Source organism: Pelophylax lessonae (assembly GCF_965119305.1).
Source record: "Pelophylax lessonae genome assembly, chromosome: 5".
Classification (NCBI taxonomy): Eukaryota; Metazoa; Chordata; class Amphibia; order Anura; family Ranidae; genus Pelophylax; species Pelophylax lessonae.
Window position 1 is genome coordinate 388,509,046 of NC_138772.1, and position 19,776 is coordinate 388,528,821.

Genomic DNA, 19,776 nt, shown 5'->3' on the forward strand with positions numbered 1-19,776 from the left:
GTGGACATGGCCTTTTGGCTTAGTTCGCCCTCTCCCATGGGGTCTCCCTTCAGGGGAGCCCCACCCAGTACTTGGGGTGGGCTGTTTCGGCAGTCCCCCTGGAGAACGGGGTTTGCCAGGTTTCGGCCAGGCAAACCATAGGAAGTACCTCAGTCCCTGTCAGGAGTCTTGCGCCCCGGGGGATCAAGGTATAGGTCCAACCTCTTCGGAGGCCAGACCATTCGCACACCCTGTGCAGTTTTTGTGTGTTCACGTTTGCGTGTGTGCACTTTTTATGCACCGGGTGCTAAGTCTTTTTGAGTGTGATTCACACGCTTCGGGCTTAAAAAAAAATAAATAAAAAAATTCACTAAGCTATAACTGTCATTTTTTTGCCATTTTTTACATTAAGTACCTATGAGTCACATCGCTGATAATAATTATCATTATGGTAAATAAAACATTTATCTGAGTTGACCTTATTTTCCTATTAAAGGAAAGTTCCAGTGAAGTGTTATACTGTCCGTATAGACAGAAGGTGTAATAAATAGATAAAAAAGCTTTTTTGTGCAGTGTTTTATCAATGCTTCCTTATAATACATTAACATCAGTCACACACTGGTTAAAGTATAACTCAAGCCAAAACCTTTTTTTTTTTTTTAGATTTGGATAGAGTGGTGATGAGATGAGAGGGATTTGCCCTGTCTTGGTCACCAAAGTCATTGAGAAAGAAAGTTAAGGCAAAGCATTGGGAACAGGTATTCTTTCAATGTAGATGCTTGTGCCTTTAACAACTGTCTAAGAGGGAATTTCCCTTAATCTGGAAAGGTATCCTCTCACTTCCTTTTGAGACTACAGGACCAGAATTGAATGTATACCTAAAGGCAATTTTGTTGAAATGATATATAGAGTATAAAGGGATTAGAACACCTGCCAGGTTTTTGTAGCTGTCTATGCCCCAATTAGGGAGATTTATCCTCTCTAATTGTTCTGTTTATTGTTATCACCAAGGGATTAGTAGAAGAAAAATTGTGGGTCATTAAACAGACCAGGAATAGAGGCGAGATTCCCTCACTTTGGAGGGATTTCCTATAACTTCCTGTTTTAGATATGGCACAGGAGGTGAAGGGAAATCTCTCCAATGGAACATAGAGGGCAAAATAACCTAAGAGCAGTTTTACCTCTACCTTACTGTATTCAAAATTACAAAAAAAAGTTTTATCTGTAGATATACTTTAACCTCCCTGGTGGTATGATTCTTTTGGAATTTAGGTGCTGAAAGCGGTACCATTATTTTGCATGTAATTCTTGTGAATGAGCAGCCCAAACCAACTCTATACATTATATATATATAAAATAAATGTATACAGTTGGTTTGGGCTGCTCATTCACAAGAATTACGTATACCTATATATATATATATATATATATATATATATACGTATCTCTCTCTCTATATATATATATATATATATACACATACATACATACATATATATACGTATATATATATATATATATTTATATATACACATACATATATATATATATATACGTATCTATCTATATATATATATATATATGTATATATATATATGTATATATATATATATATATACGTATCTATCTATATATATATATATATATGTATATATATATACACATAAAAAGTACAGTAAAACTGCAGGAAAGGGCACATGGGGGCAAACTAATATGATTTTTTTTTATTTTGAATAGTATCAGTGTGTTTGGTGTGTTTTTACATTTGAATTTGCCGCCGGTTCCATACCCCTGCGAACGTCACGTCGCAGGAGACGGAAGCCGGGGCACGGAGAGGATCGGGAGGAAGATCTGCCGCGAGACACCGCCGGGACACATCGCTGGATCCCGGTGACAAGGTAAGTAACCCTGCTTACAGGATCCAGCGATGCTTCTGGCGGTACCCCGAGTGTGGCTCGGGGTTACCGCTTTTGGCTCTGAAATTTAACCCCGAGCCACGCTCGGGAATACTGCTAAGAAGGTTAAAATTTTGAATCAGTAGTAACAGGCACCAATCCAATTACCACAATACTCACAAAACTGGGAAATCGCTAACTGCAGCAAATTCTCTGACACCACACAAGTTACAGTCATGTCTGCCACAGTGAAGCTGAACAAGTAGATTATATCTGTGGAAACAGTATGTGGCTGGGGGCAGAGACAGTGAATAACTTCTTCCATCAGAGGCTTTTCAGTCAGGACAGTATCGTGATGACTGGATCCCTTTAACCAGTACACTGTCTAGAAATCACACACTTTTTAGTCATTCCATTATTAGAACTTACAGGTAAAATACAATCATCCTTTTTTATTCTTTGGTTTTTCTGCTTCTCCTTTTCTTTATCATCAATAACAATGGTCTCAGAAAAGGATACTTCAAAAGACAGCTCTTCTGCTACCGACGGACTGACTTTTTCGAAAGTACAGTTGTTAGCTGCAACAAGACAAACAAAATACACTCAGTTGTTTGTGAAACATAAAGTTGTGCTAGTGGTGAATATCAAAAAAAGCAATTCCTATCCTTGTTGAAGGTAAAAAAAAAAAATCAGAAAGAAGGCCTACAAACATTTTTTTTTTTTAAATTTAAGAACACTTTAATATGATACCCCAACTTGTCTAAGGGCCTATGTTGATGGTTTTTTGTTCGTATCAAGCAGGCTTTGCATTTCCATATATGTCTATGGAAGTACAAACCCTTTTTCAAGCAAGTGTGATGCAGGCCAGAAGGAGGTCAACTGCTGGTTAAATGCACCACTTGATGTTAAATTGATGCCAACAATGCAGACCCTAAGACAGCCAACCAAGAGAGGACTGGGGACCTTTGGCCTGCTGAGTAATGGAGAGAGAGTTATGTGGACCATAGAAGGTGTACCATGCAAAGTGTGGGGGTATTTGTAAAGGACAAGGTTTATTGTGGCACACCTTTTTACATCTCCCAGCATCAGATTCCTTTGTAGCTATCTGCATTAAGTCTAATGACATTTTATAATTAGAAAAATGGCTCTAAAGACTTCCCTCTGCTGGACATAGCAATCACAGGTCTGAGGAAATGAAGGTAGCTATACACTGTCCATCATGTGTCGCTGACTGTATTCCCCACTCTGATGTCTGAATAGTGAAATATCTCCACTCAGGAAGACCATCCCAAAATATAATAAGAGTCATGGATCAAGGGGCAAATCCCCCCCCCCCCACAAACCAAGCCCAGCTCAGCCCCCCTCTAAAACCTATAGTTCTCCAGGGCAGACACAGTAGGTTGCCTCTATATGTTGTTTAGATCATAGTGTACAGCAATCAGTTTAATCTATTTAGAAACTGCAATCACACTGGAGGAATATATTAAAGCTGGTGAACTAAAGAGGTAAAGTCCATCCTAACTTGTAAAGGTAGGTTATGAAGAATTATATAAAACAGAACCTGATTAAGTAAGGCCTGCTCTAAGGCTTACCTGGGTCCAGGTCAAACATACTGAGTTTGTCTTCAGACATGTTTATGCCTAGCTGAGGTCATGATCATTATTTTGGTTAAATGTTACATAGAATACATGTTTTAAATATTTGATCAAGCACTGTGAAGTTATTGATCATGCAAATCAAAAGTCAATATTCCCCTGGTAAAACGGGGCATTTTGGCACCCCAGACCACTAGGACTGAAATATCTCTTTTAAAGCTTTGAAAGCCAATAATGATATTTGCAAGTTTGTTTTGGCCATTGTTTTGTTAACCTTTTTTGTCCCTTTATTAAAAGGACCCTGAGACTGGGTATTTGAATGGAACAGCGCCAACAAGGCTGATATTTATCCCTCAGTAAACCAGCCCCATAAGCGTTTTTTTACTAACAAAGTGCAATAAATAATGATGCACATTAATCTATAGGAACTAGTCAGAAAATGACTTTGATCTGCTCAGTGCAGTCAGTCTATAACTGTGGCTGGCTGTCATAATTCGCTGCCCAACTGCATCGCCTTTTGTCTCAATAAAGGTCATAGTTTGGAAATAATAGTGTAATTAAATAAAATCCATAGTTTGAGAATATTCATGTGGGCTGATGTTAAATAGAACATTTAAAGCAGGCTTGCCATCAATCCCCAATAAACCATTACTCATTTTGGATTAGTGTCCTTCAGGAGCCACTTACAGGACAAGAACTGTTTTGTGTATTGATTTATTGTGACTGCTACCTTACAACTCTTTAATATGCAGACAAATGTCAAGACTATCGGTATGTATAGACTGAACACTGCAGAAACCCTTGTAAATAGAATATCACTCCTTTAAAAGGTAAAATCTGGATCTTGATCATAATATTTTATAATATAATTAACTGAGTAGTAAAATGTACTATAATTTGATAACATGTGAATAATAAAGTTTCTAACAGATGTTCCTGCATTTGCTTTTGGTCCTGATCCAACTTTGTATTAAAGGAACTTTTTGTAAGGTAACTTTTACTATCCATTAGAAAAAGTGTAATATTTACATGATGCAGTTTACTAGGGGTTTAAATCCGACTTACACGTAACTGGTTTCCAAATAGGTTTCTTTATAGGTATTTGGACCCCGTTTGATGGAAGAGGAGATACTGGTAATGGTTCAAATGTTGGCTGAAACAAAGAAAAAGAGAAATAATGTTTGAGGAAAATAAAATATGGCTGCTTTGAGGACAACAGCTAAGGATTAAACAAATAAAAATATAATAAGCCATTATACTGTGTAAACCAAAAATAACATTACACATTAATTTGGACCAAGTTAATTTTATCCAACCACTATAAAATGCACCCAATTGTAAAACTGTCAGCCTAAGGGCTCTGTACTGTCATAGTAAGAATACATCTGCATATAAAAAGGAATTGAACTGAATGGGCTTTCCTCTGGTTGGGAACCCCTTGCTAGATTGGCCCCTTGGCAGTGTATCAGAGAATTCTGGTTAGCCAGCTGGTTTAGAATCATGCCCATGGGCATATCAGAGAGTAACTTTGCGGCTAGGTCAGGGATGCAGATGTTCATGCAAATGCTTCAGGCTCCTTGCACACTAGCTTAAAAAAAATGCTGCTTCTAGAGGCTTTCAGCATTTTTTTTATGCCTCTAGAAGCTATTTATATTATCCTATGTGTTATCCTATGTGTCCATGCACACTTTGTAGTCTAGAGGAGTTTTTAAGCTCAGCATTTAGGAGTAGAAAAAAAAACCCTTCTGGTTTGCGTTTTTGAGAGCAATTTTCCAGCTGAAAAAAACACTGCTAAACGCTGCTAACGCTGGTGCCCAGCGTTTTTTTTTTTTTTCTTAAAGTGGAAGTAAACTCTTATTTTTTAGTTGCACCTACAGTTAAAGTGGAGTTCCACCCATGTTTGTAACTTTAGATGTATGTAATCCCCTTTAAAACTGCTTTTACCAATGGAAAATTTTTTTTTTTGCTAGTAAATACCTTATTTTCTTCTTTATTCATCCTCTCCTTACTTCCGGGTCCGACCACCAATCGGCGATTACGTCATTCGGCGATTCGCAGGGGGTGCTGGTATGTATCTCATGGCATGAAATCTCACATTATTACACAGGAGTCCTGAGTACTGTTTGTATTGAGGCCGTGCTCTGCCCCGCCTCCTCTCAGTGAGCGAGGACTGAAAGCATTATATCCTCACTGAGCTCACTGAGAGGAGGCGGGCGGAGGCGGGGCAGAGCACGGCCTCAATTCAATACATACAGTACAGCTCACTGAGAGGAGGCGGGGCGGGGGCGGAGGCGGGGCAGAGCATGGCCTCAATACAAACAGTACTCAGGACTCCTGTGTAATAATGCGAGATTTCATGCCATGTGATACATTCCAGCACCCCCTGCGAATCGCCGAATGAAGTAATCGCCGATCGGCGGCTAGACCCGGAAGTGAGGAGAGGATGAATAAAGAAGAAAATAAGGTATTTACTAGCAAAAAAAACAGTTTGCATTGGTAAAAGTAGTTTTATAGGGGATTACATACATCTATGTAATCCAAGTTATTAAAAATGGGTGGAACTCCACTTTAAGCCCATAATAAGGCTTACCTTTAGGTACATTGAATCTCTCCTAAACTTGCACGATTTAGGAGATATTCGCACTGCATGCCGTTTTGTGATGTCACCGGCGCATGCACTATGAAAGGACGGCTTTCGTTCTAAGGTAAGTATTTCATAATGTGTTAGTATGTAATGCATTCTAGCACATTATGTCTTAACCTGGCAGAGGATTTTTTTTATAAAAAAAGTGGGGTTTACTGCCGCTTTAAGAAAAAAAGGAACTGCCTAGAAAAAAAGAGGTGACTCACATTACAGGAATTCCTGTATGTACAGGAAGTGTCTACAGAAAGTCTTGCATGCGTTGCCCTTCCATGTGCTCTTTGCTTTGTAGGCCAGTTATAGCTGGGGGCAGGAGCCATTTTGTCTGAAGTGTCTACAGACCCTGCCCATTCCGTTGTGTGAGCTGAAGCCACATGGTGCAGCCATGTCAAAGAAGGAGGTGAGCCAGTTCCAGCTAGTTCAAGACAAATATAGTGTTTAAAAAGGGTGTTCTGTGTGTTCGTTCACTATATGTTACCTGGTGAAAAGTCCTTTGGATCCCTAGAACAGTTAACCAGGCAATGAACCCTATGAAGGCGCTCCCTCACGGATTAATTATGTTTAGACTGCCATCAGCATGACAAAGAATCTAGTACTCTCTGCCCTCTTGACAGAAGAAAAACAACTAGTTCACTGCTATTTTTTTTTTTTAAACAATGGATTAGTAAAAAATGTTAACATGAACCCTCCTTATTCTGTTTCTAAAAAAATACTAGATCAGCACTGTGAACAGTACTACAGTTATTCCTTTTTACTAACTTAAAGCCACAATTTGCTCACAATGAAATATGTTTGCACAAAGGTTACTCATTTTGGCATACGTGTGCATGTAAAAAAAAAACTTAAAAAAAATGAACGAATGTTTAGACTCCTTTATAAGCCCAATTGTGATTGGTTCTCTCAGTATACACTGTAATGCTTTCCTGTCATTTTATCACACAGGTAAACACATTGTGGTGTCATTGGTGTAAGACACACCTCAGTGCTTAGCTAAAAAGATAAGAACACCTTCTGGTGCAATGTTGGCGCAACATCAATTAGCTCCAACCAGAGGCTTCTTGAGTGTGGCTTTTCCTACATCAGTCATACAGAAGAGTGGCCTTTGGGCAGAAGCCAACATTCTCATAGTATGTTGATCTATCTTAAAGACTGGCTCATTGGCCAGCTTAGGATAAAAATCTTATGATCTCAAAACAGTAATCTCTGGATAAAAGGCAGGGGAGGACTGGGAAGGGGGGCAGGGTGGCAATCGCCCTCCGGGCTGCTCTGATGCCAGGTAAAAAGGCCAGGAGCTTCCTAGGTCCCGCCCGGCGTGATGTCATGTATTTTTGTTAAACCTCCTTTGTTGCTATTAACATTAAATAATGTTATCACATTGCATTATGTATGTCTTGCTACATAACATCAATATCCATTATAAAACCAGGTGGGCATAGATGGTGAGCTGATTTGATGGTTCAATGGGCCACTTGACTGGACTTGCCCCCCAGGCCTAAGGCTGCCAGCCCTGGGAAAAGGAGTGTGTGTTTTTGAAAGAATCCCTGCACAAGATGGTTCAGTGAGTAGCAGCAAGAGGTACTGTACATCTAAGGTTACATTTGAGCACTGTAGGACATGTAACTTTTAACAGGACAAGTATTAACGTGGATATTGCAAAGGTTGTAATAGTGGTAAAACCAAACAAAGTTTCTCAAACTACATGATGTTAGTACCTGTGCTATTTAAAATGTGTTACATTCAAGTATAAAAAACCTAAAAGGTAAGTTTACATTTTTATTTTTGCAATGGTGAAAGGAAATTGGTCACCGTGCCCACATAAGAAAATCTCACTAGTAAGAGTTGACCAGTGCACAGTGTTTAGACTGTCTTCCCTAAAAGTAAACTTACAGGACATGGGATACCTAAAGGGTACAGATGTTTTGGTTAGGTGTACATGAATTGTAGTCATTCAAATTTTGAAATCACTATTTAGGTCTGTACTGTTTAATTTGCAATGTAGAGTAGATAGAGTAGGGAAGGGTTAGAACCCATGTCAGATTTGTATTACTGTCCCCACTGAGGGGATTCACTTTCACTTTCTGTCCTGGTGACTATTACCACTGGGATATAAAGTGAGGAAAAATCAACATTTTTTGTTAACAGAAAATAATTCAGGGGAAGTTTCCATCAGAGGCATTTGGTGACAGCTGTCTAAAAGAAGACCACCCTGGCATTGGAGAGATTTCACCTCACCTGCTAGATCAAGAACTGGAAAATAAATTAATTCTGTCCAGAGGGAATTGGGTGGTACAGATTTCATCCATTCCTTCCTCTATCCAGGAAAATATCCCAAAATGCTCAACAAATGTTATCAGGAAATGCTAAGTTGTATTATGATTTGTATTCAAAGGATGTTATAGACCTTCTTTCAGCTGCGAAAATAAAATTCAAATATTGGCCCTCCTCTTATTATAGAAGAGCTTGCTTTTCTTTCAAGCACACTGATGGAGGAAGAAACATTTTACGCTTGTGCTTCCTCTGCTTTATCAAGGTTTCCTGTTACATTCACAAATATTTTTTCTTATGGAATTCCTGACCTTTGCTAACGAGGCTGAGTGCCCTTTCTTACAAACTATCACTCCATACACTTGGCATAAAGGGGACTTTTCCTGCCTATAGCGTTTCCATATTTTAGATGTATATATTACAGTATGTTTTAATAGGAGGAAGCTTTCTAATTGACCCAAGAATTTCCATAGTTTCCTGTTTTAAAAAAGAGCATTTTTAAAAATGTGTCCCCTTCTGATATGGGAATAAAATTAGTGATTGTAGGATACATGCACAGGAGATTCCAGCCATAATTTGCATTTGGGAATCACTGTTATTTGAAACAGTGGATGGGACCTTCTGATATGAGAATAAAATTAGTGATTGTAGGATACATGCACAGGAGATTCCAGCCATAATTTGCGTTTGGGAATCACTATTATTTGAAACAGTGGATGAGACAGTGGCGGCCCGTCCATTGGGGGTGCAAGGGAGCCGCCCCCCCATCCAGGTGCTTAAAAAAAAATCCATGCATCTGGTGCCCTGCATGTAGATTAGGGGGCTGGATGCATGGATTTTTTTTTAAGCACCTGATTAGAGCCAGAGGCACTGGCTCTAATCAGAGCGCTGGGCCCTGAGCCCACTCAGTTGTATGACAATAACAAATGAATATTCACTATTATCACACTGATTCTCCTCCCAGCCAAACAGGAAGAAGGTTGAGAGACCCCTTTCCATATTGGCTGAAAAGAGAAGCGATTTTACTGGCCATTGGCCAGGAAGAGGGAGGAGTTGCATGGCCAGAGGGGGTGTGAATGCTGGCTGTCCGGCTGGCCGTCCATCTGTCCATCCTGCTGAGGGGGGTGGGGTGGGAGGGCAGTGTATTTGCCTGACGGCTGTCCCGCTGGGTGTGGTGGTGGATTTGCCACCGCTCCCAACTTATCATGCACCAGCCGCCACTGGGATGGGATGAAGATGAAGAGGGAGCAATCAGTTTCTTTCCCTTAAATCTGGCAGAGTTATGTTGCCAAATTTGTTTTTAAGCCCTGACTCAGATAGACAGTTGTTATCACTCACTGAACTGGGCCTAAAACAAAAGTCAGCTATAGTATAAATAAACTGGTACCATAGTAAAAAACACAGTAAAACACACACAGTGTTTTCACTGCACAGACAGTGAAATTCCCAGGTGAGGACACAGCAGTAAAAATGTGATAAGTGAGATTTTTTACATACCTTTTAAACCCAGAGACTTTACTATGCTATGTTCAGTGTTAAAAGGGTCAGTCTACTGGGAGATATTTAAATTATAGGTATAAACTGGTGGGATGAATCAGCCCCCTTCTTATCTGTCTTGGATACACCAATAATGAAACTTCACTGCCATTTAATTTGCAGCCCATCCTTTTCCTGCTACCGTTGTTTTTTTTTTTCTCAATGTGACAGGAGTCACTTTGGGTGGGGGGCTCGTGGAACCCAGATTAATTGAGAGAGGTTCGGAAACTCCTTGTCCAGCTTCCCCAGCCCCTCTTATGTGTAGATCATCCTGTGTCTATTAGGGGCAAAGGGTGACCAGGAACCCCAGTCGGGTCTGCACTAATCAGACTCGCTGTACAACCACACTGCATTTCATGTTACACCAGTTATACTGGGTTCTATATGTGTGGTTTGTGTTGAAAGAATGAAGGGCCTCTTTCACTTGGGACAATAATATTTCTGAACAATATTCCTCAAGAAATATATAAAGATAAACCATTTGACTTTTCAGATTGCTTGAATATTGTTGGAGTCTCTCAAAGACCCTTGCTAGATAGTGAGGTGGGGTGGGGTTGGGTGGAGTTTGTTATTGGTAAGTACCTGTATCCTATTGTTCTATTGTTTCTGTCTGCCTTAAGAGTAACCTATTATGGGATGAATATGTGTATGTGGATTGGCTGCTAAGGGGGGGGGGGGGGAGTTGTCCCACAGTGTATATCTCTTTGTGCCTGTGTTTGAATGAACAGTTTTTATTCTGGAAGGTTCCAAAACTTATACAAGCTAAGATGTCAGCTAGCTTTGTATGGGGGTGGCTAGGAAAATCTGATATCTATGTTCACGACTGGGAGGAAGCCGTATACTGACAGAAGTCCACAAGTACAGTGTGGGTTGCGGTTCCGTTACACTCCATAATATAAATTATATAAAAAAATCCAACATGGAGACTGGGAACCACTTTAGACTGCTACGGAAGGTGTAGATACATCACCAATATAGTTCCAAAGCAAAATAGGAAACTGTCAGTTGCTTTAACTCTTCAGCATCTATCAAAAATTTTCAAATACTGAAATTTCAATTGGAAAAACTGTCCTTTTTATGAAATGCATTAAAAAAAAGACACCAATGCTAGGGCCTCCCTTCAGGCGCCCCCCTAGCTGGGCAGTCTGGCAATTATTTTTTTAGCCTCCCAGTTGACCTATGTCTAGAACTGGTTTCACTGGATGCTCCTAACCCCTCCACTGATCCAATGCTAGCTCTACAAGGTACCTCTAAATGGCTTAAGGATAAGGTTCACTGCCAAGTTCCTTTGGGGTGTCAACGGTTCTGCAACTATATATGTTTGTTTTTTAGTCTGATCCGTAGCAGGAAAGCTCCTTTCTGGGGACAAGGTCCTCCTTTCTTGGAAAGAGCCATTGTGGCACAATCCTAATTTTAAAGAGCTATACAATCATGCAGACATTTTCTGGTTGATAGCTAAGGGGATTATTTATTTATCTCAGATGAATGTGAAAGGTACCTTCATATCCTTTGATGTTCTGAAAGAAAGGGCTGGTGTGTTTAATAAATTATTTTTAAAATAACTTTTACTACGCCATGCCGTGCAAGCCCAGTTTGGGTTGCTGGTGGTAGATTTGTCTACTTCTCCTTTGGAAAATCTAATGGCGAATCCAGATATTAGGAAATTGATGACTACTTTTTATAATGCACTGAAAGTTGCAGGACTACACCCCTTTGCTTCCTCCTATGGGAAATGGCATGCTTACATTCCCGATCTTACGGAGGAGGACTGGGAGGTGGGTACTGCAACTTTCTTGCAAGATGTTATTAGTACGGCTGATAAATTTACCCATTTCAAATTTGTCCACCAACTGCATTATACCCCCGCTAAACTCAATTGCATGGGATTGTGGAACAATCCGGCTGTTCTCAATGTTGGGAAGTTTTTGCTAATGTTTTACATACATTGTGTTTTGGTCCTATTCCTGATTATCCTCTTTCTGGGATGAATTGTTTGATATGATGACAATTGACAACCAATCTTGATCTGCAAGCTCCAAATATTTTCCTGGAGGTTTGCCTACTTGGGGTACGGGATAATTATGTTCCACCTGTAACCATATAATGTTTCGTTTGATAATTTTTTATGCCACGAAAGTGCTTTTTGTTGCATTGGAAGGATCCGGCTCTGCCCACATTGCCATTTTTACCGGTTGAAAAACCAGGCATTATGTTTGTATAAACCTACTTACAAGGGACATGCCTATTCTAAAAAAATTACTAAAATATGGCAACCTTGGCTAGAAAATTTGGTTTCCCAAATGGCAGACCTGGCCTCTTTTCAATCATCTCTTTAAATGGGTCAGATATGGGACCTCTAGCTGGGTCTAAAGAGAGCACTGTGTGTTTGTATATGTATGTGTGTGTGTGTATGTGTGTGTGTGTTTGTATGTGTGTGTTTGTGTGATGGTTGTATGTGTGGTAGATATGTTTTATTTTTTTTTTTGCTTTTTCTTTTTGTTATTGGCTGATACGGATTGCTCATGTGTACTGTGCAGTTGATTCCAACTAACTCTATTAACAGTTGTGATGTGATATTTTATGGATGGTATAATATGTATTATTCTGTTCCCTACTATTGCGGGGCTCTGCATAGCCAACATGAATGCGATCACTTTGATTTAGATGGCAATTGTTCTGCTCTGATGTTACAATAAAAAAAAAAAAAATAAACCTTTAAATAAACAAAAAATAAAAAAAATACAGCAATTACCAATGTTATTTTCTGCAAGAACTGCAGAAGCTAACCTACAAAAGTAGAGGATTTGAAAGCTGCCATACTCCAGTGAGATATCAGTGCCTGCAGCTTACTGGAGGAGGTGGTAAGAACAGGCTGCTACACTATTATATCTAACTAAAAGAGAGAATGTTGAGAAATATGAGAAAGCCACACCTAACTTGTCTAGCCTTTTCATAACACATAGCTCCCAACTGTCCCTGATTTCGAGGGACTGTCCCTGATTTAGAACAATGTTCCTCTGTCCCTTTTTGCTCCTCATTTGTCCCTCATTTTGGTCTGATCTATATAGTTGTATATAAAATGCACTATTTATCTTTCAAAAAGTGTTTTTCAGTGCTAAACCTTTTATCGAATTTTTAAATTGCTGCATTTGTAAATTTCAAAAGCCAATATAAAGAAATAGTAGTGGTAGTAAAAAAGCACTTGTGGGTTTAACTAATCGTTTTATTTGTGTAAGTCTCCTTAAGAGGGCGTGGCAGGGTGTGTGTCTTATGCGTACATACTTTTTCTAATAGGTGTCCCCCGTTCCTGCCTCCAAAAGTTAGGAGGTATGATAACATAATGTTAAAATAAAAGATAAATTTACTTGTTATTGAACCATTAGTTTATACTCACTGTTGATTCATTAATTCCAAAGATGTCTCGCACATCTCTTACTGAATGCTTGTTCTTTATTCTCATAGTCTGAGTGTAAGTGATGTATCTTTTTTGTACAGCAGCTGCTTGAGTCCGGGTCAGCGTGGACAGCAAAGCCTGGCCATCATGTTCCTGGGTGCCAGAGATAAGAGTAGAAAGGCCTGCTTCTTGTAACCATTCTGCCTCCAGCTCTCCTTCTGCAAAACATTGTTATAATACAATTTACTGAAAAGCATGTACAGAGATGGTTTGTGTCTGGGAGACTATAACTACTGTAATATTTAAAAAAAAAGATGGCTATAAATCTTCAGTTTACTCAATGCATGTGAATACAACCACACAATTGTTATAGCTAACTGTGTATGGAAAATGAGAGTAGTGTTCCAGGGGCCGTATGCCAATCCTCTAGTCACTTACCATCCGCAGGCTTCACATCCATTACCAGGCTGTCATCAAGCACATCTTCGCTGCTCTCTTTAATATTTTTAAGTTCACACCAGAAATCCTCCATTGATGAGTTATCCATGGACGTCTCAGAGATGGAACGGTTGAACACTGGACTATGCAAAGATTCGTTCGAAAGCATCCTGTTGATTCTTTTAGAATTACTTTTTCTAAAAGATAAAAGAACATGAAAACATTGTCAATGGTATTGATTGAAGGAATTTCAAAGAATCATAAAAAGTACAATATAAGGTTTTGTGACTGAATCCCTCCCCAATCCAATCGTAGGCAAAACAAAGAAAGAATTGTTATACATTTACTACTGATGGCAAAAAGACGATGTGCAGTTTTCCAGTCCAAAAACAATTCATAAAGCAGTAAAAAAAGTTTCTTTGCAAAATATCCTAACAGTACCAATGAAGACGTTCCTATATGTAGGGATGAACTTCAAATCATGTAGGACTAGCTGTAATTAAAATTGATTGATGAATCGTGTTCATTAATCACTCCTAGATTTGTTTCACCTCCTGCTTATACATCACTCAAATTCAAACTTCACTGCACACATTTAAATTGCTCTTCTTAGACTGAACCTTGAAAATTATGATATTGGTTAATTGGTCAATACAACAAAATTCAATTATTTTTTTTAAAAGCAACTAATGTAAATATCTGAATTTGTTGACAAGACATATCCTGATAAGAGGATAGAGCTGAACGAGCAGAGGGATGACTAAATTAGTCTTCTGCTGCTCCTTCCCTGTCCAGTCAGATGGTTGGGGGTGTAGAGAGGAAGCTAGTGAATTAACGTTGAGAAATGATTGTTTTTTTAGGGCAATCCAAACAGTTGTTATTAAAAACACTCACATACATTAATCCAACTATGACATCAGAAGGTTGATGGGGCCAGTAGATATGACTTGGTGCATGCACTCTACATTGGAACAAAAGTTTTAAAATGACAGATTTGTTTTAAAGGCCAAAATATTGAGTTCCCCTGTGGTTCTCTTACTTGTAACATACACCAATGTGTATGTGTATTACTTTGCAATAATTTGTGTCTCCGTTTTCTCCTTCATATTCTTTCATATCCAGGTTTCTTGATAATTTTTACTTATATGCATGCACTTCTAGCTGTCCTTTATTCCCATCCCTAATGAATTTTAATACCAACTGGCTGCCGCAGATAATAACGGTTAGCTGGTCTAGTAAACCTTTAGAAGATTACCTCATTAGTGCGACATATCCTAGTTTACATTTGTTAATATTGTTAAATATTTACCTTTTTAGTTTAGTCTGCAGACCAAGTAAAAAACAATACATCAGTTATAATAAAACTGTTTATCAACTCTAATATACAAATCCCCAGTGAATGTCTTTAGTGCAATTCAATTAAATTGGAACACTTATAATAGGATGATGCATTGCCCTGTTTTTTATTTTTCTGCACACAGCATAGGGATGTTAATGCCACATCTATTAATATTATTTATCACTATAGCTGTACTTTGTTTTATGTGTTTCTAAAATGCAGAGGATGCAGAAAGAAAAACACAAGACAAAGCGTCTATTATTTCTAAATTATAATATGCACAGAAAGTAGGGGAAAAGGTAACTTTTGCTTGACAATAAAATGAGAGGCAAATTATATTTGTATTTTCGCTGAACAAATATTTTACATTTTATTGCTGTGCTTTTATGTGACTTCAAAATTTTATATGCATGCTTTTATATTTTATTTTTTTCTGGGAAATACAGAAATTTGCAAATCCGCTAATAAAAAGAGCTCAGTATTTCCCTGCAACCACTCAACCTTTTTGCTTAATTAATGATGAGATAGAATATCAGCTGCTTAACCACTTAAGCCCCAGCCCTATTTCGGACACTTTTTGTTTACAAGTTAAAACCAGTATTTTTTCCTAGAAAACTACTTAGAACCCCGAAACATTATATATATTTTTTTAGCAAAGACTCTGGAGAATAAAATGTCGGTCATTGCAAAATTTTTTGTCACGCGGTATTTGCGCAGCGGTCTTTAAAACGCCATTTTTTTTGGAAAAAATTCGAAAAATCACATTTCACTGCATTTAAAAAATACTAAACAGTAAAGTTAGCCCATTTTTTTTGTATATTGTGAAAGATGATATCACGAGTAAATAGATACCCAACATGTTACGGTTTAAAATTGCGCCCCCCCCCCCCCTTGGGATGACGACAAACTACGGTCAATAGAGATCTCAATCTGCGACGCTTTAAATTTACGGTTACCAGTTTAGAGTTAGAGTGTAGCTCTTTTTTGCCCACGCTCTGACGATCGCGGCGATACCTCACATGTGGGGTTTGAACAGCGAGCAAAGCCACGGAAGGCGGTGGGAGGGGAGGGGGGAACGTCCCCTCCCGCCCCCCCCGGGTAACGATCGAGCGGCTCCCGAGCCGCATCGGTCGTTACCGACGGAAAGCCGACCGTCGGCTTCAAACCACGGTACCGGGATGATGCCTCTAACTAGAGGCATCATCCCGGTATAACCCCGCAAAGTGTACCGACGTACCGGTACATTAGAATGCGGTAAGTAGTTAAGCTGGATACACACTATCCAACCTTTGGGGTTAGATTTCCTTCAGATTTTCTTTTTCTATGTAGTGCAAGGGTCTGCCAGATTGCATACAAATTGAAAGTGTTTAGGTTTGACCTCATATTATATGGTTTTGGTAAGTCTAAAGGAAAAAGTCTTCAGAAAATCTTATAGTGTGTATGGGCCATTAGAGAGTACATGGCCTTCAGGTGGTCAGCAAACCTATAAATCTGCACTCTAAGCAGAAGCTATAGAGAATAACCACTCTGTGTAGCACTGCAAGCAGGAAGCAGAATCTTCACATGTAATGAGCAAACATGGCTGCCCCCATGGACATATTTAATTAAATATTATAAATAAAAGGTTACAGCGCTAAACGATAGTATGAAAAGTGTCTGAAAAATCAAGTCCATCAATGGAACATAAGTCCAAACAATTCATAAATCCAAGCGGAAGACGGTATTCTGTGTCAATATAAATTCAATACCGACATCGGCTAGTGTTTCTCCATCAAAGTAAAAAGTGAACACTCACCAGACCCATATGCTGTCTTGTCAGGACAGCTAAAAGCGTGTGAGATGAAGCCAGAGGAATCAAGCGGGGAATGAACTTCTTATCCCTTTACCGGATGCTCCTGAAGAAGCGCGTGGCGTGAAGCGGCCGTAGAGCAGGGTTATATGCCAGAGGTCCATAAGCCACCAGTCTTTTCAGTCTGGTGGCTTTATATGTAAGTGCCATATTTGTTGTTGCACTGTATGGATCTCTATTTGTGTTTTGTACATTGTTTTTAATCATTTTGGAAGTTATAATAAATACTACACCATGAGGAGATCTCTTTTCTCTCCTGCCTGTTAATTTGCCACTCTGGATTTAACATCTAAGGAAAGCATGTCCGGTGAAGGGATAAGAAGATCATTCCCCGCTTGATTCCTCTGGCTTCATCTCACACGCTTTCAGCTGTCCTGACAAGACAGCATATGGGTCTGGTGAGTGTGCACTTTTTACTTTAATGGAGAAACACTAGCTGATTTCGGTATTGAATTTATATTGACACAGAATATCGTATTCCGCTTGGATTTATGAATTGTTTGGACTTGATTTTTCAGACACTTTACATACTATTGTTTAGCACTGCAACCTTTTATTTATTTATTTCTAACATTTTGAACACATTGATAGATTTATTTACATCATGCTGTTCACATTCACGTATTCATTTATTCTCTAAAAATCTTATAATAGCATTACATTTCCTTTGGAAATGCATGTATTCCAATAGGGTTTTTTTTTTTTTTGAAGCACCCGATTAGAGCCAGAGGATCTAATAGGCTTCAAAAAAAGGGCGGGCTCGGGGCGCAGAGCATTGCGCCCTGAGCCCACTCAGTTGTGTGACGAATATTCACTATTGCCACACTGATTCTCCTCCCTGCCAATCAGGAAGTGGGTCCTGAGACCTGTTTCCTGATTGGCCGAAAGGAGAAGGCATGCTATTGGCCAAGAAGGGGGGAGAAGACAGACGCTGAGAAGGGACATTAAGGAGCCTGAGGGGGAAGCAAACCATTGCACAGAACAGGGAAGTATAACAAACTATTACACAGAGCAGGGAAGTATAACACAACATTACACAGAGCAGGAAAGTATAACAAACCATTACACAGAGCAGGGAAGTATGACAAACCATTACACAGAGCAGGGAAGTATGGCAAACCATTACATAGGGCAGGAAAATATGACACAGAGCAGGGAAGTATAACATGTTTGCTTGGTGGAATGGAGTGTGAGAGGGGATAACACAATTGCAATCTTCCCCTAATCACCACCCACACGAAGGCCCAGAAACACCCACAGTAACTTTAAGACCCACCCACATCAACTCCCACTGCTGCTACAAGTGACTCCCATAGCTAACCCTGAAACTACAGAGGCTCAAAGGTTAATGGGACATGTAGTATCAGGACTGGCAAAGCAGGGAAACAGGAAGTCAGAGAACTTTGAAATTCAGGCAGAAGGAGGAGTGACATCACAGACACGGAAACCTACTTTATACAGCTAAATGAGGTTAGATACAGAGAAACTGACAGTAGCAATGTGATTTATTTACATGCGCAATGCATCTGAAGTTTTGGGGAGGTAAAGCTGGCGATCTGCAATTCACATTCAATTTCTGATCTACATACTACTGTAAAAAAATTTAAGCCAATTGGTCAGCACGACAACCTGTATTTGGAATGACAGGTTTCCTTTAAATATACCATATTTCCATCGTCCTCCACCAACACAAACATTTTGGTGAAAGTTGTCCTTAAAACAAATCACAGGAAATAATTTATAACATATATATTGATGACATTTTTGTAACATGATTTATTTTGTAAGCCACGCAAGTAATTATAAAACAAGAACATTACTGCATTAACTTGAAAATGCTCTAGGCCATTGTATCAGGCATAACCCATGCCTAGATAATGAAATCTGCATTGAGGAACAAGCTCTGCCTCTCATTTCCTTATCCACTTACTTATTTCCTTGCATAATCAAGCAGGAATGCAACCTCCAGAGCTTTTAAATACTAGGTAGAGCTGTTTAAAACATCTGCTTCCCATTAGACTTGTGTCAGCATTGCAGAGTGCTGGTAGAACGCACAAAAATGTGAAAACGTTGCTGTTTTGTAAAAATCTATGCAGGCACAGGGACATTTCAGCCATGGATAAAGCAATATAGGTGTCTGCTTTTGGGATTCCTTTCACGTGATAATTTAATAAAGAAATATAAAGACATAAAGCTGCCTAAGCTGAAACCTGATGTGCTGATGCTTGCCATTTTATTTAATGTGCCACCAGCTCTGTTTACTATACAGAATATTTTAACAGCTTACACGGCTTCCTAAAAGTTTATAAGACTTTCTAATGTAAATGGTTTAGACCATTTCTAAGCTGGAATGAAAAATGATTTACTAAGCTGTTTGTATTATCAAGGTCTAAAATGAAGGTCACAAACAATAAATTACAATCTGGTTTATGAAAAAGAGCTTTTTGCAATATTAATGAATAACACTCCATGGAAAAGATTCAGAGAGTTAACACAAAAGTAGGCAATTTATATTGAATGAAATATAATGGGGAGTGATATCTTCAAACACATGGCTGATTATTTGGCAAAAAAACTATAAACAATGGACTATTAACTTTTTGAATATAATCTATTTTCAAGCTGTTGCCAAGAATGGAAACATCTGCGGATAAATATACTAAGCAGCCACGTTATCAGTGGCGGACGCTCCATAAGGGGTGCCACCCTCCTAATCTCCATGCGCCCGGCCCCTAATTTCCATGCAGGGGACCAGATGCATAGATTTCTATGAGTTTTTTTTTTTTTTTAAGCACATTATTGGAGTCTGAGGCTTTATTTGGCTTCAAAAAGGTTGAGCTCAGGG

At 39.1% G+C, this 19,776-nt stretch overlaps 1 protein-coding gene across 3 annotated transcripts in view; it reads right to left on the reverse strand.

Annotated features, from left to right (window-relative positions):
• The window catches only part of ARHGAP28 (Rho GTPase activating protein 28), a 204,531-nt gene that overhangs the window by 34,735 nt on the left and 150,020 nt on the right, over positions 1-19,776 (reverse strand). For all 3 annotated transcript variants that reach the window (XM_082259734.1, XM_082259736.1, XM_082259735.1), the window contains exons 2-5: positions 13,744-13,940; positions 13,306-13,523; positions 4,535-4,622; positions 2,304-2,452 (exon numbers count right to left, since the gene is read on the reverse strand). In XM_082259734.1, coding sequence (XP_082115860.1) covers positions 2,304-2,452; positions 4,535-4,622; positions 13,306-13,523; positions 13,744-13,940 — 652 coding nt within the window. The remainder of the gene's footprint in view (positions 1-2,303; positions 2,453-4,534; positions 4,623-13,305; positions 13,524-13,743; positions 13,941-19,776) is intronic.